The 24808-nt window shown below is 32.9% G+C and overlaps 3 protein-coding genes across 13 annotated transcripts; 1 reads left to right on the forward strand and 2 right to left on the reverse strand.

Moving 5' to 3' along the window:
• Positions 1-758: 758 nt before the first annotated feature.
• LOC127243346 (uncharacterized) lies at positions 759-5396 on the forward strand. The gene is made up of 10 exons (XM_051263351.1): positions 759-967; positions 1070-1224; positions 1802-2086; positions 2332-2461; positions 3623-3730; positions 3827-3929; positions 4004-4129; positions 4210-4403; positions 4639-4771; positions 5065-5396. The coding sequence occupies exons 1-9, from the start codon at positions 915-917 to the stop codon at positions 4727-4729; spliced, it is 1245 nt and encodes a 414-aa protein (XP_051119308.1). The 5' UTR covers positions 759-914; the 3' UTR covers positions 4730-4771; positions 5065-5396.
• On the reverse strand, positions 2110-10259 carry LOC127242953 (kinesin-like protein KIN-1). Of its 8 annotated transcripts, none has more exons than XR_007836914.1 (16): positions 9814-10259; positions 9010-9118; positions 8856-8899; positions 8195-8224; positions 7975-8097; positions 7867-7892; positions 7676-7757; positions 7517-7558; positions 7406-7439; positions 7201-7276; positions 6910-7123; positions 6738-6829; positions 6559-6673; positions 6288-6467; positions 6074-6175; positions 2110-2240 (listed from the first exon to the last, which is right to left on the reverse strand). XR_007836914.1 is itself a non-coding variant. In XM_051263006.1 (16 exons), the coding sequence occupies exons 2-16, from the start codon at positions 9925-9927 to the stop codon at positions 6128-6130; spliced, it is 1329 nt and encodes a 442-aa protein (XP_051118963.1). In that variant the 5' UTR covers positions 9928-9969; positions 10060-10259; the 3' UTR covers positions 5796-6127. The 8 variants fall into 8 exon arrangements, 6 of the variants coding, with proteins under 6 accessions (XP_051119112.1, XP_051118963.1, XP_051118889.1 ...); XR_007836918.1 differs by having other exon boundaries at positions 2110-2246; XM_051263006.1 differs by lacking the exon at positions 2110-2240 and having other exon boundaries at positions 5796-6175; positions 9814-9969; positions 10060-10259.
• A 1231-nt stretch (positions 10260-11490) lies between these two features.
• LOC127266134 (protein LNK2) lies at positions 11491-19773 on the reverse strand. 4 transcript variants are annotated; one of them, XM_051296321.1, is made up of 9 exons: positions 19417-19773; positions 16133-16496; positions 15914-16043; positions 14857-15118; positions 14531-14650; positions 12716-13438; positions 12482-12633; positions 11969-12314; positions 11491-11870 (listed from the first exon to the last, which is right to left on the reverse strand). In XM_051296321.1, the coding sequence occupies exons 1-8, from the start codon at positions 19438-19440 to the stop codon at positions 11975-11977; spliced, it is 2115 nt and encodes a 704-aa protein (XP_051152278.1). In that variant the 5' UTR covers positions 19441-19773; the 3' UTR covers positions 11491-11870; positions 11969-11974. The 4 variants fall into 4 exon arrangements, with proteins under 4 accessions (XP_051152278.1, XP_051152413.1, XP_051152345.1 ...); XM_051296456.1 differs by having other exon boundaries at positions 12716-13420; positions 14564-14650; positions 19417-19772; XM_051296388.1 differs by having other exon boundaries at positions 14564-14650; positions 19417-19772.
• Between the last annotated feature and the right edge of the window lie 5035 nt (positions 19774-24808).

Genomic DNA, 24808 nt, shown 5'->3' on the forward strand with positions numbered 1-24808 from the left:
TGATGAAACTTGCTAATGTAGATACGATAGTCTATGTTGCATCAAACATGTTTTCTCTCGTATAAAAGTCAGTGTATCTCAAAACTACAATAAGAAAATACAAATATATTATATTATTATTTTATATGGGGCCGTATATTTACAAACATGTTAGTTAATGCATGTATTGAGCAAGTTCCTATAACAATCACGTCAATAAAATACGTAACATCGTATCATATATATATTATATTTACCGACGATTTTGTGTTGTCACAGTGGCAGTATACAATTTTTTTTTTTTTTATTTAATTTCTTGTAATATTAAATTTGCCGAAATATATTTTGAAATGGAACCAGTTTTTCACAGAAAATCATAATAAGACTAATTTTACACTTCCCAATTAATTTCTTCTATTTTTTAAATGTGTTAAGGTTAATTATATTATATATATATATATTTGTTGCTCGGGCCTACGGGCCCTTTATTAGTGTTAAAAATGTCCTTTGTTAAATTGGGCCTAAAAGGATATACGCCTGCAAAGTAACATAATCAGGCCTATAATTTAATCCATATCTAATCGGGTTGCCTATAATATTGGGTCGGATCAATTGGCCCAAAAAATGGATCCTTAAATAAAAGATGAGCCCTACCATTACGCAGGCCCATATTAGACTATATGAATGTGGATTCTCCCACTTGTAAATCTACCCGACCCGACCCACACTTGAGACCCGAACTGCTAACCTTGAAGAAATAAAAACCCTTTGGGACGGAATTTCTGCTGTGTTCACTCGTCCAGCCATCAAATCCCTTCGTAAAGCTTTTGGTTTTCCACTTCTCTGCCTCGTGCTCCAATTTTACGATTTTTCTCACTCTCAGTACTGTAGGTTTCCTGAAAATAGGGTGCTGTGATTTTGGTTTGAAGAAAATCATGCCGGACGTGCACTCGCTCGTCAATGAATTCGTAATTAAGCTCAAGAAGCGGTAAATTTGCCGGTGGAACCGAATTTGATTAGTTTATCGTAATACCTAGATTTCACCTGGTTGATTTTTTGGTGTTTGGATTGTTTGTGTTGTTGATTGCAGTAAAATCGAGGGTTCTAAAGCCACAGCGAAGCTAACGGTGGAGTTGCTTCGTTCATTCATATCTCAGCAGAGGTTGCCGCACAGTAACCAGGCTGGTGCCCTAATTGATGCTGTTAAAGCTGTCGGAGAAAAGCTCATCGCTGCCAATCCTGTCGGTAGGTTAACTGTGAACTCCTTTTTATTAATCGGTTTGAAATTAACTTTTTGCTAACTATTTGCGCATATTACATTTTATTACTTGCGTTTTAGAACTTCTATCATCGATCTCTATGCTTTTGTTTAAGCTAATTCGTCACTTGTATAGTCATACCTTTGCAGTGATGAATTAGCTTTCCAAAAACAAAGAAAGTGATGAAAATGTTAAATGTATTTTCTGTATGTTTGTTTCGTCGGTCAACGAATTTGGTTGAAAAACAAAGAATCTATTTAGTGGCTCTATGAACCGTTTCTGATCATTATGAGTTTACATCCAAAATCAGGGAATGTTTAAATCCTTAAGGTTATTACTTTGAGAATCAATTGATTAGTTTCTGTGACCAAGAAAGTTTGGTGCGAAAGCATGTTTTCAAAGGCAATAATACAAACGGATTCTTGTGGTTGATTGGAAGCTGAACATGGAATCTGTATTATGATTTATCCCTCAGACTTCATGAAAGCCTATTAATTTGCTGCTTTTCATTTCAACTTTAAATATCCTGATGGTGTTGCATACTTGCATGACTTTTGTTTCAGAATTGGCTGTTGGTAATGTCGTGCGGCGTGTTCTACATATTATACGTGAAGAGGATCATTCTCTTGCTACTGCTGCTATAGGGGAATTATCTTTGGGCGCTGAAAGTGATGACGAACATGTTTTGCATGATGATCATCCAGTTCTTTCTGCTACTGCAGTAGCTGCTGCTGCAAGAAGTGCTTTGAGGCCGCCTTCTTTGCAAACGCTCCTTGAGGATATTCCTCACTCAGCGTCTGCACCTCGGACTTCTTCTTCTGGGGGTGATTCTGAAGGAAGAAGCAAGTGTAAGTTGTCGATAAACTAATGTCAGTTAGACTATATTTGATTCTCATGGATTTTCGTACAATTATAGTGTTTGCTACCTTGTACATCTGTCTTTTATTCCATCGACAGATGTGCATTGCTAACAAATAGTTAAGGCAGCATTTCCAGTTATACCTGAAACTTGGATTCAAGAAACAATAGTACATATGAATGTTTGTCATGAGTAAACAGTTTCTTATAAGTGATCTTTATCCTTTTCTTTCAGCTGCTGATAAAAATCTAGTGACCCGGAGACTGAAACACAATGTCATAGAGGCAGTTAATGAGCTGATCCTAGAAATTTCTAATTGCCCTGAACAAATTGCCGAACAAGCAGTGGAACACATACACCAAAAGTAACGGTTTGACATCCTTATATAATCATTATTATTTTCTTTATCTTGAACTCAATCAATTTTGCATGCTTCTACATCTAGCTGCAGTAGGTGTTGCGAATTCTCTTGGTGCTTCAATTTGTCTGTATAATATTAGGTTAGCAGTTTTCTTTAACTAACATAAAAATGGGTTCTGTGGTGATATTTTTGGTGTGCTCCAACAAAAATCAGCAGTTGCCTTTAGAAAATCAATCTGCACAGTGATACAATCTGTAACTAAGTTGGTACGTCTGCCTGTACTTTGGAAATGATTACATAGTGACTAGGAACTTGATGTTGTACCACTCACAGTTTTGGCTTTAGTTCTTATGAGAGTTGAGGTTTGGGGTAAAGCCATCCTGTCTATTCTTCAATTGCAAGGTTTATCGGCAGTAGGCTAATTTCATAATGTAGAAGTTTTTGGGAGTAATTTAGCTACCCTTCCCTGCAAGATATGGATTTTGGTTCATGCTATGCTTGCTTGTACAAGCAATGTATTAGCTAGTTCCATATTCTTAGCATTTTCTTTTTTAAAAAATATATATTAGTTTATGTAAGAATAATTTCAAATTCAACAACTGTAAAAATCAACACAGACAACATAACTAGGAGTATATGTAGTTTCAAGTCAGAATCCTTAGCACATATCGTATTACTATTGTATATTAGTTTGTTGTATGAGCAACTTACGATTTGTTGATAACATACTTTTTGTATGAGAAAGGGCGCAAAATTTGTTTCCTTTTGGTATTTAGTTTCAAAGATCACTCCAGACATCTGTTTTCTGTTTCTTTCTTCTTGGTGCTGCTTTCTTGATCTTGTGTTGGTAGTGCTAGCCTCCTTAAATATGTATATATTTTTTTCTTTTAGATAATTTGATTATTGGCATGGCATCGGATTTACCCAAATTAAAAGTCCGAAGTTTGGATTTCTGCTACTAGTTTGTGTTATAGGCTTTAATAGAAAAAAAAATTATTGCCTACACACAAACAGGGTGCTATATAATTATGCAATAAGCTGGCACGATTAAACTTCCGTACTAAATTTTTTGACATACCAACATACCCGTCACTAATATGCATATGTACCTGTATGTATACTATATTAATACAAATTAATGCCATAGCTTCCGCCATGTTTCAGCGAGGTGATATTGACGCTGGGCAGTTCAAATACCGTGTTGGAGTTTTTATGCGCTGCAAAGGAGAAAAACAGATCCTTCCGAGTGTTTGTTGCTGAGGGTGCTCCAAGGTTGAACTTGTGAATGTACCATATGAATTCATGGTATATATACTATTAAACAAGGTTTTCCGCTTTAACTTCCCATGTGTTTTTCGTTTCCGTCAGATATCAGGGACATGCTCTTGCAAAAGAACTGGCTGCAAAGGGGCTACAAACGACAGTTATCACTGATTCTGCTGTTTTCGCCATGATATCAAGGGTGAACATGGTATGTGATATTCAGTGCCGAACTTGTAATTTCTTTATTCTTCACACCTTATTGGTAGGATCGTTTCTGTAAAGGTTATAGTTGGGGCGCATGCTGTCATGGCTAATGGCGGAGTTATAGCACCTGTGGGTATGAATATGGTAGCCCTAGCTGCAAAAAGGCATGCCGTCCCTTTTGTTGTACTTGCTGGCGTTCATAAGGTACGTGTGGCTCACCTGAGTACGTATAACTGTGTATTTGCGATCTAGTTGATCTTTATTTTGTTTGTCTGATGGTACAGTTGTGTCCTCTATACCCTCACAACCCTGAGGTCTTACTAAATGAATTGAAGTCGCCGTCTGAGCTGCTGGACTTTGGGGAATTCTCGGATTGTTTGGATTTTGGCAGTGGCAATGCTTCGCCTCTTCTTCATGTTGTCAATCCTGCATTCGACTATGTGCCTCCAGATCTTGTCAGCCTATTTATTACGGACACGTAAGTTCAAGTTATCAAACGTTTTTTTAAGTAATATATGGATGTTGGATTTTGACCTTTAACTCAACCATGCCTTGGTTGAGTTTGAATCTGGTTTAGAAGTTTATTTATTTATAAAGATTTAGAGGTTATATTCACGACTATGATGTGAAATCAGTCGCTCGGATAAGGATTATGGTTTTATGTGAAAATTTAACTGTACAACTTATTGATGATGGTCATGTGTTTATAACAGAGGCGGCCACAACCCTTCATACATCTACCGGCTAATCGCTGATTATTATTCGCCTGATGACTTAGTAGTGCAGCCGAAATCAGCTTCTTGAAGTTCAGTTCAGTTCTAACTGGCTTCTTTCGAAGTCATGGTGGTAAGTCTTTCACTATATGCCTAATCGATCTAATCATATATATCACACATGATGTAAGTTATGTACAGGACCAAAACGAAGAAAATATCACCTATCTAATGGTTATTTTGGAAGCTTCACACAGTAATTTCAACCTTTTTTTCTAGCCAGAAATTTGTATAATAAGACCATGAGATTTAAGAGTGTGTTTATGAAGTGTTTATAGCTCTATGTGTTTTTGTTGTGAGTTACGAAAAATTATAAAATAATAATGTGGACACAATCCAATTCTTCCATTTTTCTTCTATCTGCAGGTGGAATCTAAAATTGAGCGACGGGAGGTGTTATCAAGTCCTAACAGGGAGGGAGGGTAAATGGTCGATCTTACATGGGATACTGAGTGGGAAGGTGACGGTGTATGGAAAGCGCAAGATTTCATATACAGTATAAATATAAAATTTGCAAGATGTGGCATGTTATTTTGGTTGGGGTCAAGCGTGAGTGTGACGTGACTCATGTGAGAAAACAGGAAGACAAATAGGAATAGATGATCTGATCTGATCTGGTAACAATGTGATGGCACGATGAAACGGGATTGGTTTCAAACGACTATATTTTTGGATAATCCGGATGTTGTTGATTGTAATTTTAATCTAATTTACTCGAACATGTAGAAAATAACATGGTTGAAATTGTCCTCGAAAGATCATGGAAATGTGCTACAAAGCAATTGTCATGTGTGAAACAGGGTTATATTTTTTAAATAAAAATAAAATTTTCATTTGAGATACTTTTACAAATTAAATTTCAAAGTTAAACAAACCTGTGATTAATATCATAATCGGTTGCCTGGAGTTTTTTAAAACAATTCTATAATTTTTTTTTTTGTTAAATATGATTTTATTTAAATTAAAATTTTGGAAATCTGAAAAAAATAAATAAATTGAGTTTTTAATGATATTATAAATAAATATTGAATATTATATTTTAAGTAGAAAAAAAAAAAATTAACCAAAAATATTTATTTGGTGAAATATGTTAGTGTCAAAATTTTTACATTTAAAAAGTATATATGGGAACAAAGTCCTATTTTTCAGCCCTCCACCCTGAAATGCAAATTTGTTTTGTATTGATGTTGTTTCAAATAATTTTAAAATGCAACGAACTAGATGGTGACTGAATTAAATTTAATGCATGCATATGTATATGATTTATTTGTATGCACGAGGGGAGATTCAGCTGATATCTGGCTCTAAATTTCACGTTGATTAAAAAATTTTAACATAAGAAACTGAGCTGTAGTAAAATCATTTATAGAATTACCTTATATGGGGATAGACTCCGTTCAAATACTCAATATGGGACTGGAACAATGTGTCAACACCTTCTCATCAGGTTTTTAAGAATTTGATTCTCCTTCTTCAGCTACGAAAGCAAAATGAAAGGTGGTTAGAAAATCAACTAGGCCCTTTGTCTATACAGCAATTCAAAAAACACACAGTGAATGCAGTATACAGACAAAATTCATGGGACTTACACCGTCGACTGTTGCAACGAGCTCTTCCACAGTTTTCTGGAGGGACGAAATAGTCCTCAATGTCACATCGTTGTAGGCCGATTCAATTTCTTCAACTGAATAAGGGTCGAAGAAAATTCCTTCTAGAATGAACAGCTGCTCAAGCAGCTGGACATCTTCAGGCTTCAATTGCTGACTCAACTAAATTTGACCATGAGGCAAAAATGGTGAGCTACAAAAGTAAGTAATATATCGAATGTTAAGTCGATGTTTGGTTTAAGAACATTTCAACCTTTTGCAATATTCTCTCGCAAGCATCAGTTTTGGTCTCGGACACATTTTGCAGACCTTTGGTGTCTTCATCTTCCTTCGCGCTGGCGTGTGGCAATGCCTTAATATGCTTTGCTCTGTTCGGGAAAAAAGAAGCATCAAACGACGATAGATATTATAAAATATGATTGAAAATAATACCTTGCGCTAAAACGGAGAGTGGAAAGGCTTTCGGATGCATTTTCGGGGCTAGGCGAGCAGCAGCAAAGCAATGCAGTCTGGGATTTTCCTCCCTGTTAATTGCTAGTTAATATGATCAAAATTATTAGCTAAGGGAGATTAGTGTAATATGTGATTAAGAAGAGGAACAAACAAGAGCATCTTGAAGGATCCGGGTAAGTTTAGAATCTCGGTAGGGTATATGGTTCGCCCTTCCTGTTGTTTCGCAGGTTAATGCATTGATCACATTCCCCAGTGCTGACAATGATTTGTTGATGGTTTTGGCTTCTTCAAGAACTTTTCCTTCTGCTCCGGTTTTCTCGGCTTTCTCGGATCCTGCTAAGTCTACAAGGAACAGCTTTCCAGACCTGGTGTAGTTTCAAGCAGAAATGAAACTTGTAGCCCTTTTATTAGCTAAAAACAGTTGATCATGTTAATATGTTACCTTCTCTCCTTCCTTAACTCCTGCTGCACCAAGAATATATATATGCAATGGCTTCTACTGCTGGCCATATTCATTTCTATATGTGTTAATTTTAACAATCGACTTTAAGTAAATAGGAGGAAATATATTCTATGAAGAGGATAGAAATACAAACAATCCTTGGAAAGGTAAGAGGATTTTTATGGAGGTAAATAGATGAAGATACGGGTTTCTCCTACTGCCCTGTTTGCTATTCCCCTCTGCATAACGGTAACTGATTGGCAGAAGGAACAAAATCGATAAGAATAGTAGAGAGTAGAAGGAAATCGGGACTTACAGAAAGACTTTGCAATGCCTCCGTAGTATCTGAAATGGAAACCTGAAATTTGAAAGTAAAGGTTTAACAAATAATGCTGTTGAGAAGAAATGTTGCAAAGAGAAATAAGGATAAGTTAATGAAAATCTCTAAATCTGGGGTGGAAGGAGAAATTAATACCTCTGTAACTCCACCAACAAAGATTCCTTGAACTTTGCTCTCTTTGATCTGTAAATTGTCCTTTGAAAGATCAAAAAGATCCCTGTGCAATGTCTAGTATCCTTTAACTCAAAGTGATATTGTTTCATGATATAGTCAACGTCAATACAGCCCAGAAAGCAATTTGTGTTGGTTATCCACGAGATACAAACCTTACTCTCTCCATATATACTTCAACCTGTCCATATCATGCAAAAAGAAAATGTCATTTTAACTGGGGGGACCCCTGCTAGGAGATGTCCTTAATCAGGATTTTATACCATTGATAGTTTGATAGTGTACTTCAATATCTCATCTGACTGCTTAATAACCTTGAAAAGCCCATCCACAACTCTTGGTAGTAGACCTTTCTGTTTCTCGTTGCACTCTCTAATGCTTGGTCCCTAAAACAAAAATCAACATTGCAAAAATGAAAAATCGGGCTAGTAGTTTATGTGATGGTATTGATTAATGAGATCAGAATTCATTGAAACATATTACCTCCATACTGTAAGTCTTCCCAGCTCCTGTCTGGTGAAAGATATGTGCACACACAAGGTATATGTATGGGTAACTTATCATCAAGATATTGAATAGTCTAATGCATAGAATGGATTAGTGACAGCAATTGCACTGACATAGTAACTGACAGGGAAGAACACACTGACCAGTAATAAATTTTCAATGAACACTTGACTCTGGTTGATTTTTAATGGGGATTGACAGTTTAAAGCAAAACAAAGAGATTGCAGGCACGATTTCTAGAATAAGTACTGTAACTTATTATGCATCCATAATTTTCAGTATAAAAGGAGGTTTCACAAACCAACATGACTGGTTGGATTTTCCAATGACAACTGCTAGAATCAATAAGAAGTTCTATTTTTTTTTTTTTTTTCTTTTTCTAAAGAGGATAGAGCTCAATAAGTTGGCCAAACAAAGTCTTGAGAGGCTAAGGTGTTGAAGCACCAATTATAACTAGAAGGATTGACAGATTAGTGCTGAATCATTAAACCTCTATCCATATATCTTCCAAAACAAAACAAAAAAAGGATTTACATGAGAATGAATGAAAAGTAATATATTATTTAAAAGTGAGTGTAAGCATTTTGTCCATTTTTTAGGGATGTAAAACTATTTTCCATACATTAGGAAGGTATACCTGTCCATATGTAATAATTGCCCCATTCACTCCATTTGCAACACCTGTTCCACATAATCTATACCAAGTTAAAGCACAATTGAGGGAATTGAACAACAATACTCCACAAAGACAGTGCAAAGCAAAAGTAAGAAAATCTTTGAAACAAAGTTACCAATACCCTTGACAATAGGCAAACCAAGGAATTCATATATGTCACCTTGCTCTGATCCCTGGCAGAACACCCTGTCAAAGCAAAATTGAATTTCCTCTTCCTTCTCATCCTACCACGGATCATTCCAAACATATTAGCTTCATAATTAACCTTTATGTTTTTACACTTTCATCTTGAAATGTAGAAATATTATATCAATCCTTATGGATATTTATTCTAGTGAAAAAAATTTCAGAATAATCTTACATATGTATGATGATGAACGTATATTTTTTTACAAGCAACAAGCAATGTGTATTACATACTGATCATTACTGTATGCACCATGCAGAATAGAATTCACTAAAAATGGATATAACCTAAGTATTAAGAAAACCACAGGCAACAGGCAACTAGTGGAAGTTCACGTACTAGCATTTTTCCCTTAAATTTTTAATTGTTCTCTCCAGTCTACACCATAACGAGTTAAAAATATCAGGTCATTCATGCTGTATTCATAACTTTGTACATTGCATTTTCATTATTTCTTTATTGTACGCTGGAGCTATCTTCTTCTTTCATAGTCAATTCTTAAATTTACAGCTCAAGTATGATAACCATCACTGTGTATTTACATCTCAAACAGTCAAATCACACACTTATAAATATGTAGAAATGCTTATATGCGTTGCAACATACATAAGAATACAAAGCACCTGATGCCTAGTTAACACTCTCATACAACACCTTACCTATGAGCATAACTTCATATAAATATGAACATAAATAAAAATCCAATGCGTAGGCAACAAATACTAAATGTACCTTAAACACAAAAGTTTCGGAATCAAGCATGCGATAGCTGACAATGTCACCATGTTCAGCCTTTTCCTTCGAATTTAGAGGTCTGAATAGCGCACAGACTCTTATGTTCGGCATATTTCCAACCTACCTTTGTTAAATGTCAGTCTTACAATAAGCCTATCATCGATTCCATGTGCACTTTCAGGCGCAAGGTTCAATTTCCACAGTAGGAACCTCGAAAAACAAAGAGTAGAAACGAAAAAGAACCTGTAACAGAAACGCCTGAATATGAATTTCCGTGCACCGGAAGCTACGGCCAAGTTTTCCCTTCGAAATGTGTCTGCATCACTGTATTTATAGTCGACGTGGCCTTGGCCGAAAATTACTGACTTATTATAATTTTGTCGGGTCTGTTTGGTTCAAACAAAGTTGGGAGTGGAGGGATTTTATTGGAAGAGAGGAAGGCAGCGGGTGGGGAAGTATGGGAATTATCCTTATATTGTATAAATAAAAAAAAATAAAAGTAAGAGATAGGTGTGGATTGAACATATAATCGGAGTTTATCCGATACGAATTTTCGAATAGATTTCTATGTCAAAATATAAATAAATATTGAATTATTTAATAATAAAATAATTATTATAACATAAATTTTATTTATTTAAAATAAATTACAAGATAAAGATTGTTTATAATGTTAAATAAATATAATAGATATGAAATTATTTTATTTATTAAAACGTGACTATTAAGGATTTAATTAATTTATATAAAATTTTGTTTTATAATTTAATTATATTATAAAATGTAAAATATTATAACTAATTATTAATTATAAAATACACAATATCATTTATATATAATTAAACACACACGAATAATATATAATATTAAGGATATAATAGTAATTTTATAAATTAAAAATATAAATATTTTTTCCTCTCTTCCAAATTCCCACAATTTTGAAGAAACACTCTTCTTTATAAAAATAAAAAATTGAACCAAACCATGACAATTGTAATTTTTTTTATTCTTACTCATCCTTCTCCTCCAAATTCCTCAAACCAAAATAGACTCTCAGGGTCACTGATGATCTTTGATGTGAATTTAACTTATTTTTTGTTTACATTTTATTTTATTTTAGCTATGTCACTCTTTTATTGAAAATGCACTTAAATTTTTCGTTATTTTTTATAAAATATTTGTCAACTGTGCATATGATCTTTGAAATTCAAAATGCATTCTAACATGTTAGATTAGATTGGAATAACAAGCATCCATACTATCTATTTAATTTTGCTACGTGTCAGTTTTTTTTATGTAATACAAAATCATTCATATAATAGGCCCAAAATTCTTAAAGCATTATATCAAAGTTTTTATTTTATTTTTAATATGATTGGGGAAATAAATTCTTGAAATTATATATTTAATTGTTTTATTAAATTAAATTTATTTTAGAATTTTAATAATATTTATTTCCATTTAAAATCATCGGCCTTGAAGATAATTAGATGGAGAAGGTAATGGTGTGGTGCTATTAAGGCCAGGAGTTGGAGCAATGTAGGTTGAGTATATTCACAATTAACATTCAGAACATATTCAAACGATCATGTTGACAGCATATGTAATAAAAGCAAACGATATATCATGTTGAATAATTAGTTACATGTCTAACAACATATTTCAGAAACAAAATAATATTAATCAACGATTTGATTAACAAGTAATGATGCTATAATTATAAACAATGGTTCCATTAGACATCTATTGAATCCTGGCTGCACATAGAAGTTAAGGAAGGCTAAAAGCTTCGGCATACAAAATCACACACAAGTTGTCATAGCACAATATATCAACGACTTTATTCGAAGTTTTGGTTGCGAAAACCTTATCAAGTTGACATATAAACTTAAAGAGACTTAAAACATGGCTAGTGAACTCTTTACACAAAGGGAAATAGACTTACCGGTAGGAGTTTGTCAGAGAGATGGAATGAGGATGCATATGTGCAAACACTGCGAAACCGGCGAAAGAACACTCCTTTATTGTGACGACACTCGAGATAATCCGATTGGCTGAAGGCAAGATATGGTCATTAATTCGAATCCATGTTGCAAGGATATGTAGATATTTGAGACGAGTGCAACAAAAGGAATATACAGGAAGGGATTACCTTTCGTCACTTGGACGGAGCGGCCATCGTCTCCGGATTTTCAGTTTGTGATGTGTTTTCAGAAGGGGCAAAGCATGTGACATGTTTGGACTGATGACCTTCAGAAAATATGCCGGTAGATTTCGATCCCTGTGGAGATGTGGTCGGAGTGTTGTTGAGAGTTTCGGGAAAGTATCCCTTTGCTAAGCTTTTCAGGAGGTTCGTTTTCCTCTCGTAAGGGACGTTGGCAGATGACGGTGACGCCGGCATGTCAGCAGATTTTCCAGAGTTATCGAGAGGCCTATGGAAGAGTAAGTGAGCCACAGTTCGATCTATCGGATTTGTGTCGGTCTCCACATCAGGCATCCTGGAAACCAACAGATTCATTAGCTATGTCAGCATTATAGCCAGAATTAAAATTTGATGACAAAAATGAAACTCATCTATACAAGTTCGTCGTACTAACATTAGCAGATTCTTGTGACTTTTTACAATGATTGAAATATCTAAAGTGCGCAGAGATGGGCTACGGACCTTCCGTTGTTACCAATGTCTTTGTTACTTGGAGCTTCATCTCTGCTGTTTGTGTTGGCGCTGCTTGTGTCGTGAGGATGCTGCCTTTGCATGGCACTTTGGGCTAGTCGATACAGACTGTCCCGGATGCAAAGTCTCATTGGTATGTCAAGCTGTAGAAGGGTAAATAATATCAATAAGCTGTATCGATAAAATTAATAATTTTACAGCATGGAATAGTTATTTTGGACTCACTTTTGCAATGGTATCTTGAAGCCGAAAGAGAACAGATTCCTCCACGGAGCAATTATCAAGGGCCATGCCTATCGTATTGGAATCATCGTGTTCTCCAGGTGAGCTCATCTCGAGAGATGGAAAACTGTTGAGACTGTCATCCACTTCTATTTTCCCTCCTTCCAAACTTGAATGATCAGAAACCGACGCCTGATTACCAAACTGCAGCTGCTGTTTCTGAATTGCAAGCATGGCTCGCATTTGCTGTTGCCTCCTTAACTTCTCAATTTTCTCTTTCGGCGTCATTGATGGAGGCTTCACCGGAGTATCATCCAAATTCTTCAGAGGATTGACATTGGGAGGAGGGACTTCATAACTGAAGGGAGGGGGAGGAACTAAGTCGCAATTTCTTTCCCCGGGGCGAATCTGTGCCAAGACAGGACTGGCAGGATAGGGATTCGCAATATTTCCATATAATGGAGACACCATAGGAGCACCGGAGAAGAGCTTTGGCTGAAAAGAATCCAGTCTCTGAAGTGGCCTCTGCTGAGAGAGAACAAAAGGGCTGCTGGGGTTGACCATCAATGGTGCATGGGCACTGTTAACTTGTTGAGGGGGGAACCCAGAGGAGGTCCATGAGCCAGTTAAGTTATGCACCTGTTTTGTGTCACTCTTCTTGTCTAACTTTTGACCCTTGGAATTTGGGAGTCTCTTTCGGCGGTGACCCTGAACACACGAAAACAACTAGAGCAACAATTTGATTCAAACTAAAAATATGTCAACAGTCATCAATGAAATAAGACTAATGACCAAATCTGTGAGCTGGCTGGCATGAGTGCTGCTCAGACAACACCAATTTCAGACCCTTAAGCCATGGTTTTAACACAGATCCAAGATACAAATTGTCCAATTTGAAAGGAAGTGACAAGCTGAAAATCGTAAATACATTTATCCCAGAATTATCCAGTAGAACCTTCTGTTGAATTGGATTGAGTTTCGTGTACAGATTGTGGTTCTATTGAATAATATGGGACGGCATCAATTCAATCGCTTGATATAAACACATTTCTTAATTGCATAGAAGATTCTAAAATAAAAAAATGAGTGTTTTTATTTTACCCACATATCTATCATAAGAAGAGAGAGGAAGGTTTAGCACACAAACTTCTCTAGGTGACTTCTAGCTCTTACTAGAGAAGTTCTAAACTCTAAAAAATAACAGAGGGAGAATTCAGAAGTTCCTTATTGGCAAGGAATTCAAACTTTTCATTCACCTTATTGCAAATTTTCAAGAATTCAAAACTGCTAATTTTAGATGATAATCAATAATTAATCTGAAGGGTTATCAACAAACAAATCAATATAAAACTTGATATTAAAAGATCTCAAGCTAAGTATTTGTTCAGAAATATTATCTCATTGCTCTTAAGGCTTGGCCGTAAAGTGTAAACAACACCTAATGTAAACTATGATATGGGGAAACACAATAGGAGGTTGTAACCTGAAAGCAAGATGCAACATTGAGAATGCAAAGTGCAGCCAGATGTATCTCCCAAGATTTTTGATGAGATAGTAATGTCAAAGATAACAAATGAATATCTTCAACTTTATTCAGGACAAAGAAACGATTGGAACTTAAAAGAAGAGAGTGCGGATTTTCACGCATCACGAACAAGAGTTTTACCCTTAAATGAACAATAAATGGCCAATAGACACACTCAGTTCTAGAAATTCTGGTTAGCATATTATCTTCTGTATCAATTTATTTTATAACCTATTATGCTCAAAGATTCTTGGTTTGAGTTGCAGAATGATGTACCTGAGTATGGAACTTACAATGCTACACAAACAAAGGGAAGAGAAAATTACTTTGTCTGGGAATTCATTACAGGATGCAGAAGTTCCATCATAAAGTTGTTCCTGAGCCTCCGGGACCTTTCCACCCGCCACAAAAGTCTGCAAAAAGAAAGCAAAAAGCAGGCCATGAATATTCAGTTACTTGCACATAAAAAGCTGAAGACACCAGAACCATACTCTTAAGTTTTCAAGAGAAAGAGAAAAGAACTCATAAATAATACTATGATACGCTTAGTCCATTTTACCTTTTCTTCCCATAATAGGTTATTTTTACCTCGAGAATGTTTAATATTATCTATGCTTGCCTGTACATCCTGCGGAGCATGGTATGTGATTTCATTCAGTTTGTCATAGCCAGAAGCGAAGGATTGGCTGGGATCTTGCGTGTATTGAGTGTTGCTCACAGGTTGATTGACTGAGTTCTTCAGTGCACCAAGTGGAGAATCAGCTGAATCGCCTGATAAAGGTGTAGGAACTCTGGGGCTGCCAGGTATGTCTTTAGATGATGACCACAGTTCATCGGTATTTCCAACACTTATATCTCCAAAGATTGGATCATCGTTGTTGCTGCAAAATGTCACTTGTGAGGATATCAAGTCAGACATTCATAGACATGACACACTGGTCAACTGAGCTTGAGAGGGACAAACAGGTACAGAAAGTGTTCCCCCTACCAAATATATGTGTATATAAGTAATTGTTAAATTGTCAAAGAGGAAAAGAGAAACATCACCCCCTCCCCTATTTTCTTTTTGGGGAGACTGAGAGTTATGACTTCAATCACTGGGTTGAGGCAGGAAACATATAGAGTATCATTTCGACAGGTTGAGGTTGTTTCCTGCTCAAGCTAATTATGGTTTTAGACAATAGCATACAACACAATATCATCTCTAGTTAGTGATTTCTTTTCCTTTTTCTTTTAATTCACATTTCACATAGTAGTAAGAATCATGCATAGAGAAGATGCAGCTAGAAATCAAGAAAGCTAAATAAGAAATTAGGAAGTCGTAACTAGTATTGCTTGTGAATTTTTGAGGAGGATTTAAAGCATCAATCTTGAACAGGGAAAGAAGGAGATTCCAAGTAGCTTAAGAATATGATCAAACAAGGTTGAGATTGAAGAAATAAATTGATATGTTGTTGAGCATGGTTCAGGAAGTTGCTCTAATAAGACATCTTCTACTTTTTCCAAGCATTCCCTTGAATACAGGGTATTCGGATTATATAAAACTACATTAAATGTGACATAAACCAGCGATCCTAGATGTTTAAAACACCAGAACTGCAGAGCTTACTAGCCTACAATCATGCAGAGAGCTCCATCAATACAAAAGCATGTAATGAGAGGAAGATTTGAATTACCTAAATATCCGGTCCAGATCATCAAAGCTTCCAATGTTTGCCCAGCCATAGTCAACAAAATCATCATGTTCTCCATCTTCTGGTGCATTATCAAATATTCCAGAATCCTTATTGAGTTGAGCTGTCTCATCTGTTGAAATGAATGCTTACAAATATAAAATACATGTTTCCATTATCAGACAAGGCAAAATTTTTAGAGCTACAACATTGATGCATAACCTCTCGATGACCCATATTTCGAGCTCTTTATTATATTGCTCGACACAGTCATGCCAGTTGATTCCAGATCACCTTTGGTAGCATTTGATGAGGATGGAGCAGGACCATCAGGCCATGAATCAACACCAAATCCTGTTGCCGGCTTGCTAATGTCATACTTGGACTTTTCATTAACTTCAACACCAGGTTCAGATTTTACAAGTGGTTTCTTGAGTTCTGTAGGACTGTTATTAGAAAGCTGCTGATTTGTTTCCTTCTTAGAGAGTTCTCCAAATAAAGCAGGCTGTTTCTCCTCAATTTGATCAGGGTACGGGACAATGTGGTCATCACTTTCTCCAGCTTCACCCCATATGATGTTTGTTAACTGAATATTACATAGCAAAAGAAACGGAGTTGTAACAACTTAAGGGATTTTTTCTAAGTAGTTCAAGCTGATTGTAACATGCAATTGGAATTCCAAAGGACAAGAAACTCTAAGAAAAAATAAACCAAACATCATATCTTTTAGCATATGCTGCCAAACAATGACCAATTCGAATAATGTCACAAACAGCTACGTCATTCAGGAGACTTAAGATAGTCTAATGCACTGAAATCTTCAACTTTGCAAAAATTATAAAAGAATGGTTAGCCAGAGCAAATAATGGCAACAAATTACGCAAGAAAATAATGTCATCAATAGAATGTATTAGTTATTTAAGACGACCTACTTAAAGAAAAGAATCATACTCCATCCCCCCATAACTTTTACTATTATTTCTAATTTGGAAAGTCCCAAAAATTTTGCAACTTCTTTTTATTTACACACCTTTTCTTCATTATTGCTAAATACAAATTATAAAATCATGAGATCCAAAAAGCAAGGGCAAGAAAAACTATCAAAATTATACCACCAAAAAATAATACCAAAAGTAAAACTAGCAAATTCATTAGGACAGAGAGAGTATATAATAAGTCATTTATAAGTTATAAACAAGAGGCAACATACAAATTGCAACAAGTTCTAGAATCCAACATAGCAAAATAAATTCCAGTTCTTACTTGCAGTAGAGAAAGTTTCTTGTCTTCCCCCTTCCTAAAACGTCTGCTTTTAAGCCTATAAATTGGGCATTTCCCTCCTCCTACATGAGGTATAGATTGAGCAAATAGATGAAGAGCATCACAAATACTCAGGCATACTACAAAAAGGGCAGCACACCAATGTCAATCCTAAGTAACCTCTTCAGCTTGGTTCTAGGAAAACAAGGGGTTGCTAGGATATCGTTAGTCCACAGTTCTCTAGAGTTGAAAGGAATTTTATGAGAACTTATTACCAAGCCTTTCTTACTTTTACAATATATGCTATGTGTTCTAGGCTTTATGTTGGTTATATATAACCCTGTCATATAAACTCGTAGAACAACCAAAACACAAAAACTTGCTTGGAAATGAAGCCTTAAAATTTTCACAAAGATCAATTGTAGAATCCAGATCAATGGCATCATCTGATCTAACACACAATTCCACCTCCCCTCTTAGAAATTTCCCTCTTTAACCTATCACAAATCCTCTCGTCGATTTTTCTCAGAACCTTAGACACTGTGGGGCCCATGCTTGCACAAAAATTAAACACATGAATTAAACTTGAACATGATGAAAAAGACAAACGAACATCCATTTCTCATTCTACTATCTTTGGTCTTGTGCAAGATCTCTAAACAGGTCTTTCATATGATCCTTAATCCTCCAACGGTAGTGAACAATTTCAAACTCTTCTAAACATCTCAAATTTGGATTTGAGACATAAAACTCAATAAAATACATCATTTGTTCCACGTGTTTCTTGATGAGTACCTCTCATATTGACCAAACTTCACTAAAAACTTCACACTTTCTCTTCATCCAGAAGTCTTCATTAGATATTGCAATCACTAGCCAAAGCTTTCTTGAGTGTATATTTTATCATCTTCGCCCCCTTCATTTGCTTCTATGTCATATACAATGCAAATACCACACCACCACGTATATTGCCAATCTTCTCGTTCTCAATCCAAGTAGAAGGTATTGTAATATTATTTGCCACTTCATTACAAGTTCAAGGTCACTTCCCTATTGTCACCCTGAGCTATCCTCCTGAAATCAACCTTCTTTCCTGCTCTTCTTCTTAATTCTAAGGGCATTTTTTCACTCCTATGGGTTATTTGACATGAACTCTCAACTCAAAACATTGACAAGGAAGGTGCATTTAAGTCTTATTCAATATTGTGAAACTTCCCAACAAATTTGAGTTTCGAACTTGGTTTGACTTCACAATAGTCCCATTACCATCAAAACTCTATAAGTTCCACATTCAATTGAGTATTGAATCTTCTAAAATTCAACATTCCAAGGATGATAAACTCATGATCACTTCCAACAAATTGAGTGGGAAAAAGACGTGTATAAAAGTAGCTATCATCAATATTGATTTTATATTTAAAATCTGATGTACTAAAAACCTTTGTTATACTGAGAATTCAATTTCGCTCGATCTGGTGCAACTGATGATTAAATAGAAAAGCAGCCCAATTGAACTAAATTTGTGACCAGCAAGAAACTTCAGTTAATAGAGAATTTTATATGTCGCAGTGAATAGCTGCATTTTGAAACACATTTTACCTCGTACACTTCCAATGTACATTAGCTTCATAATTTAAGTACAAACCCCATTAACGAACAACAGCTCTTTTCCTTTGACAGGGTTGACTAAATCTCATGTATCACTAATTTTCAAAGCATTCATCTCCACTATCAGTAATTCCGGCACAAGCAACCTAGAGCACCCAGAATAGCACTTAGACAAGTAGCCTCTGGCCATCACGTACCACAAAAAAACATGTATAAGTTTCTTACTGGAATGTTCTTACCTGGAAAAATTATATTTTTGTGCTTGTATAAGACCATGAATTTTCATTTCCCAAAAATAAATAAATTAATAAAAGCACATTGATAATCCTTTTATCTGCACAACTGTGTCCTGAATCCATCCTAAGTCCTAACTACTTTTCAAATCAGCACTTCATATGGCAACATAACTAATAGAAATTGATAAAGGTTAAAATAAATAAATGGCATCTGTTGCCGGGCATGAAGAGCAAAAAGTTATAATCAAACGATTACTTAGTCTTCTTCTAAATCATTTGCTTGGCGGCAGCACAGCAAAGCAAAAGAAAGGAAGATTCAAATTTTCAGTGGAACTCAGAAAATGTCAAACAAAAAACAGCCTTAAAAAAAAAAAAAAAAGAAAAAGAACAAATCTCACGCACCTCTTCGTCGTTCCAATCAAACATAGCTGTAAAACCAAGCGAAAACCGATTCTTCAAATCGAACAAAACGCAGCTCCGCGAGGCACTTCTTCAACATCGCCAACACTTGAAGTTATCTCCCAAAACACGCCGCAGAACCACACACGATAGCATCAATCAACAAAAACTGTAAAAACACGCCTGCAATTTCACTGCTATCAGGAGTAAAATTTTCAATGAAGCAAAATTTCTCCGGCGACGGAACAGATGAAAACAAATTAAGATCAGCAAATTGGAGGGATGGCGAAGCTGAGAAATGGCAGAGAGGGAGAGAGGCGCAGCGGCAGGGGGGTGGGTGAGGAGGCAAGTGGGGGACGTGAGGCCCACTATCACGTGAAGTGTTCAGTTTTCAGGGCTGTAATTCAGACTCGTGTGACACAGCGTATCTAAATTTGTGGCTATGGCGTACCCGATCTTTAGCTGTTTCCTCATTGGTTGGGGTCATTTGAGTACTAAAATGACATCAATGCCCCCACTGTCGGGCGGAAGAGGCTTCCACCAAAATAATAAGAATAACAATAATAAATAAATAAATATTTGTAAATAGAAATAATTATATGATACTACTATTTATTCAAGTTGGTATGGACATTATTATACTCCTTTTGTTTCAAAATTAAGTATCAATTTGTTTTTTACACGTAGTTTTAAAAATATTAGTATTATATTGAGATAAAGTAGGAATAAGATAGAAATGACTAAAATAATCTTATTAGTACGTGTGATATAAAGGTAATGACATTTGTGTAAGAGTATTTATAACTGTAGATAGAAAGTATAGTTACTAAAAAAGAAGATGCATACGTTATGAGACGGACTAAAATGGAAAAATGAATACTTTGTTATGGGACGAATGGAGTAGTTTTTTTTTTTTTTAAATATGCAATGTATTATATCTTTGTATTTTGTGAAGTATTTTTACTTTATTTTATATTTTAAGTAAAAACATATACTATATTAATTACAGTCTTTTGAAAAAAATAAGAAAATTTTTCTTTCTAGAGTTTTGAGTTTATTGTTTGAATCAAATAATCCGATCTCAGCTCGAAGCCAATTCGAAAAACCCATTTAATTTTATAAAATATATTTTTTTTGAGGCACAAAAAATTATATAATTAAAATTTTTAGTATTAAATAGTTTCAAATCTCAAAATTGATGTACCTTAAATTGAGTTGAAAGATAAATATGTTGAAAATCGTAAAATAATAATAATAATAAAAATGAAAACAATAATAATAACGAGAGAGATATAAAATTATAAATTCAAATAATATGAATAAATATATAATACTATCTTTGTCCGCCTCTAAGGGTCTCATTTAATTTTTGCTTGTTGATCTTTAAATATTAATTATTATATCAAAACGTAGTACAAATTAAAAAACAATTACATAAATACTTTCATTGGTGTCTTATAATACTAATAGTTAAATATTTATATAAAAATTGTACAAATATATACTAATAGTTAAATATTTATATAAAAATTGTACAAATATAAGGATATTTTTAATGTTAAGTACAATGACGCAAAACATAAATGTGACCCTTAGAGGCGGACGGAATAAATATTAATTTTTAAATTTATTAATCTAACTGTCTCCGGGACGAATTTTTGAACAAATTCAGCAATATGTCCCAGCTCGATCGGATTTAAATTTTTAAAATTCATAATTCGCTCTTGATATTAATTTTCAAATTCGAATCCGCCCCACTAGCACTGGAGTCGGGGCGAAGTTGAGGCAAAATCCTTTCCAATTGTCATCTCTAAATAAACTAAATCTATATATTTTTAAAAATTGTCTCATAAGGATTGTTGGTAATGTGATGTTGAAATTGTGATCGCGAGATCATATATTCAAATCATCGGTATTGTCTGTCACGTGTGTTTTTCTAGTATAATTTATATTATCGAATCTAATTTGTAGATTATTAGATTGAACCGAAAGTTTAACTCGAATGCATTTGAATAGTAATAGCTGAGGATTCTTATGTAATATATATATATATATTGGTAAAAAAAATTATACTATCTCCATTCAAATTTTTTTCAGTAACTGTACTATCTATTTAATATTACAAATATCCTTACAACTTACAATATATTACACAAATATCATTACCTTTATATCATACGTACTAATAAAGTTATTTTAGTCAATTCTACTTTATTCCTATTGCATCCAAATATAATACTAATTTTTCTAAATTAAGTGCAAATAATAAATAAATATTTAATTATTGAACAGATGGACTATAACAATAATAATAATAATAATAATAATTATTATTATTATTATTATTATTATTATAACTGAGGATGTGGATGGGGAAGAAATAGGTGGTCCGTGGGAATAAGAAAATTAATTAGGCAAGGGTATATCTGGAATTGTAGAGTTGAGTACAATTTCAATTAAATGCAAATTAGTGGAGATGGAAGTCATAAAGGCTTGTTTGGAGGGTAATCTGATTTGTGTGGTTATTAGCGAGTTGGGAGTCGCTTTCATGGGAATTGACAAACAGCTCTCTGTTTCGTATTATGAACAGAGTATTTCAGTTGCCTTTGCAATTTGCAATAATACTACAAAGTAGTACACCAAATCAATACTCACATGTCATTTATGTTGTGTTTGGTTTGTAATTTTATTTTGTATTTTGCATTTAAATAATAATTTAAAAATAGTATTTTATATGATAAAAATAATTATTTTTATAAGAATTCAATATAATAAAGTATTGAATCTTTGTATAAACAAATAATATATGAAATGACAAAAAAAAAAAAAAAAAAAAAAGCTGCCAATTTTCGGTGCTGTATGTATCATTTTTTATTCAGTTTTTTTTTTTATGAATATAAATTTTATGTTAAATATGGATAATTGTATTGATAATATAAAATTAATATTTTTTATTGATTATCATTTTTAAAAAAATATAAATTAAATAATTTTGTTTATCTTAATTAATTATTTTTTAAGTCAAACAATATTATAATAAAAGAGTTAAGTTAGGTGCTGAATTTAAATAATACAAAACATTCCGAGTTTGTTTATTGTGATTTGAAAGTAATTTGAAATTTAGTCTTGATTTAAATTTTTATTTAAATAATATTTTGCTATGATATTTTATGAGAAAAATAATATATATTTTTTAAAAAAATTGTGTCAAATAAATAACGTTAGTATTAGTTTATATTTGAAATGATAAAACAAGAAATCATTAAATTTCTAACAAATAATTACTCCCAACCGATTTCACACTTTGTCTATGGATGCATGCTTGAATGCAGCTCGTATTAATAGTTAAGACAATAAAAATATTTTGTATTAATGTATGATTATTTTTTAAAAAAAATACTTTTGAATGGTATAGAGAAATTTTGATAATTTTGTTATTTGAATTAATGTATATATTAATTATAATGTGTAATACTATATTTATAATTTAAATAGAAGTTAAAAATATTTTAGTATTAGTGGTACGATTAATTTTCCTAAAATATATATATATATAAAACTTTTTTAATTACACGAACGAAAATGATAAAAAAATACTTTTTACCAAAATAAAAAGATATGTATACTTTTAAATTACTAAAATAGTAAAAAAAATACTTTCAGCAAAAATATTTATTTTTTATTTTAATAAAAATAATTATATATTAATATCAAAACACCAATAATTTTTATTTAAATTATAAAAATATTATTATTACATATATAATTATTTTATACGAATGAGCAAAAATATCAAAATAATTAGTAAAAAATATCAATATTATTTTTTAATTTATTAGAAATTTCAAAACCATACATTTATCAAAGTAAAAAGAGATACTTTTTTAAATTTCTTATCAACAGCAAAAATATACTAAAAATAAATAGAGTTATATACTTTTTTTCGTCCGAAATAATTAGTCCTGGGATCAGCAAGAGGATGCGAAAAATGCATATTTTATTAAAATAATAAAAAAAAATTAAAGAAATAATTGAATATATTTTTAAAAATTTAATTAATAATTAAATAAAAAATAGAAATATAATTAAAATAAATAATTTATTTTAAATAAATATTAAATGAAAAATAAAAATTAAATATTAACTTTTTCAAATATAACAATAGAATAAATTTAATATACCAATAAAAAAAATTAAAATTAAATTTAACAATTGAGAATAAATTTAACAAATAGAAAAGTATATTAACATATCTAGCAAAATACCCGCCCACCGTAAAAGGAAAATCCTCGGCTGCAGTCAGCTGTTTCCCTGACTGCAATTCAAATCTTGAAATGTGCGACAGTTCACTTTCTTTCTTGTCCTCAAATCTAGATTATTCCATAGTACATTAAAATAATAATAATAATAATAATAATAATAAAATAATTCCAATATATTTCTATTGTTTTAATATTTGTTAAATATATTGTATTATCAGTTTTGATAAAATTAATATTTAATTATTATATTTCTTTCGTCCCAGTGCAAGGTTGCCGTTTATTTTTTGCATATAAAATTTTTAATTGTAGTATTATAATGAATTGTAGTAAAAGACGAAAATATTCCTATTAATATTATATAATATAAAAGTAATGACATTTGTGTAATATAGTGTAAGTTGAAAGGATATTTATTGTGTTAGGTAGGTAGTACAATTACTAAATTAGGAAATAATAAACTTGTCTTGGGACAGATGAAAATGAAAAATAACAATCTTCCAATAGGACGGAAAAAATATTGTATTTAATATGTATTTGCAATAAAAATTATTTAATACATCTTTTTATTTTTATTTTTTTAATTAAAACTTTAAAAGTACCCTAATTATTTTTGTGTGCTAATTTTACCCGCATGATAAAGTATATATTTCTTCTATTCGGTTTGAAAGCATATACTCTATTCGTCCCACATGATAAAGTATATATTTCTTCTATTCGGTTTAAAAGCATATACTCTTTTCGTCCCATTGAAAGGTTATTATTTTCGTCTGTTTCAAAACAAGATTACTATTTCATAATTTAGTAACTGTACTATCTATTTAACATAATAAATACACTTTCAACTTATAATATATTACACAAATATCATTACTTCTATATTACACCATACCAATAGGGGTATTTTTATCTTTTTAACTACAATCCAATATAATACTAATATTCAAAAATTTACGTGCAAAAAACAAATATCACCTTCCAACGAGACGAAGGGAGTATTTCTTTTAAAATTTAAAAAATAATAATATATTAGTTGTAATAATTAATAATATAAAATAATTTTATTTTTTATTTTTTTAATGTAAAGTAAAAATATTTATATAAAAAAAATAATTACTTTTTTTATCGAATAATTT

The sequence above is a fragment of the Andrographis paniculata genome, unplaced genomic scaffold (assembly GCF_009805555.1).
Source record: "Andrographis paniculata isolate CXL003 unplaced genomic scaffold, ASM980555v1 Contig10END, whole genome shotgun sequence".
Taxonomy (NCBI): domain Eukaryota; kingdom Viridiplantae; phylum Streptophyta; class Magnoliopsida; order Lamiales; family Acanthaceae; genus Andrographis; species Andrographis paniculata.

What these genes read in the sequence shown, in the direction of transcription:
- LOC127243346 (XM_051263351.1), top strand. Translation starts at nt 915, where the DNA reads ATGCCGGACGTGCACTCGCTCGTCAATGAATTCGTAATTAAGCTCAAG. An exon ending in CATCGCTGCCAATCCTGTCG is followed by an intron (nt 1,225 to 1,801) that starts GTAGGTTAACTG and finishes CTTTTGTTTCAG; the next exon opens with AATTGGCTGTTGGTAATGTC. An exon ending in TTCTGAAGGAAGAAGCAAGT is followed by an intron (nt 2,087 to 2,331) that starts GTAAGTTGTCGA and finishes CTTTTCTTTCAG; the next exon opens with CTGCTGATAAAAATCTAGTG.
- LOC127242953 (XM_051263006.1), bottom strand. Translation starts at nt 9,927, where the DNA reads ATGCCGAACATAAGAGTCTGTGCGCTATTCAGACCTCTAAATTCGAAG. An exon ending in TTGTTGGTGGAGTTACAGAG is followed by an intron (nt 7,559 to 7,675) that starts GTATTAATTTCT and finishes TTCAAATTTCAG; the next exon opens with GTTTCCATTTCAGATACTAC. An exon ending in GCGAGAGAATATTGCAAAAG is followed by an intron (nt 6,468 to 6,558) that starts GTTGAAATGTTC and finishes GGTCAAATTTAG; the next exon opens with TTGAGTCAGCAATTGAAGCC.
- LOC127266134 (XM_051296321.1), bottom strand. Translation starts at nt 19,440, where the DNA reads ATGTTTGATTGGAACGACGAAGAG. An exon ending in CCCTTTGTTTGTGTAGCATT is followed by an intron (nt 13,439 to 14,530) that starts GTAAGTTCCATA and finishes TTGTTGCTCTAG; the next exon opens with TTGTTTTCGTGTGTTCAGGG. An exon ending in GACATTGGTAACAACGGAAG is followed by an intron (nt 12,315 to 12,481) that starts GTCCGTAGCCCA and finishes GTTGGTTTCCAG; the next exon opens with GATGCCTGATGTGGAGACCG.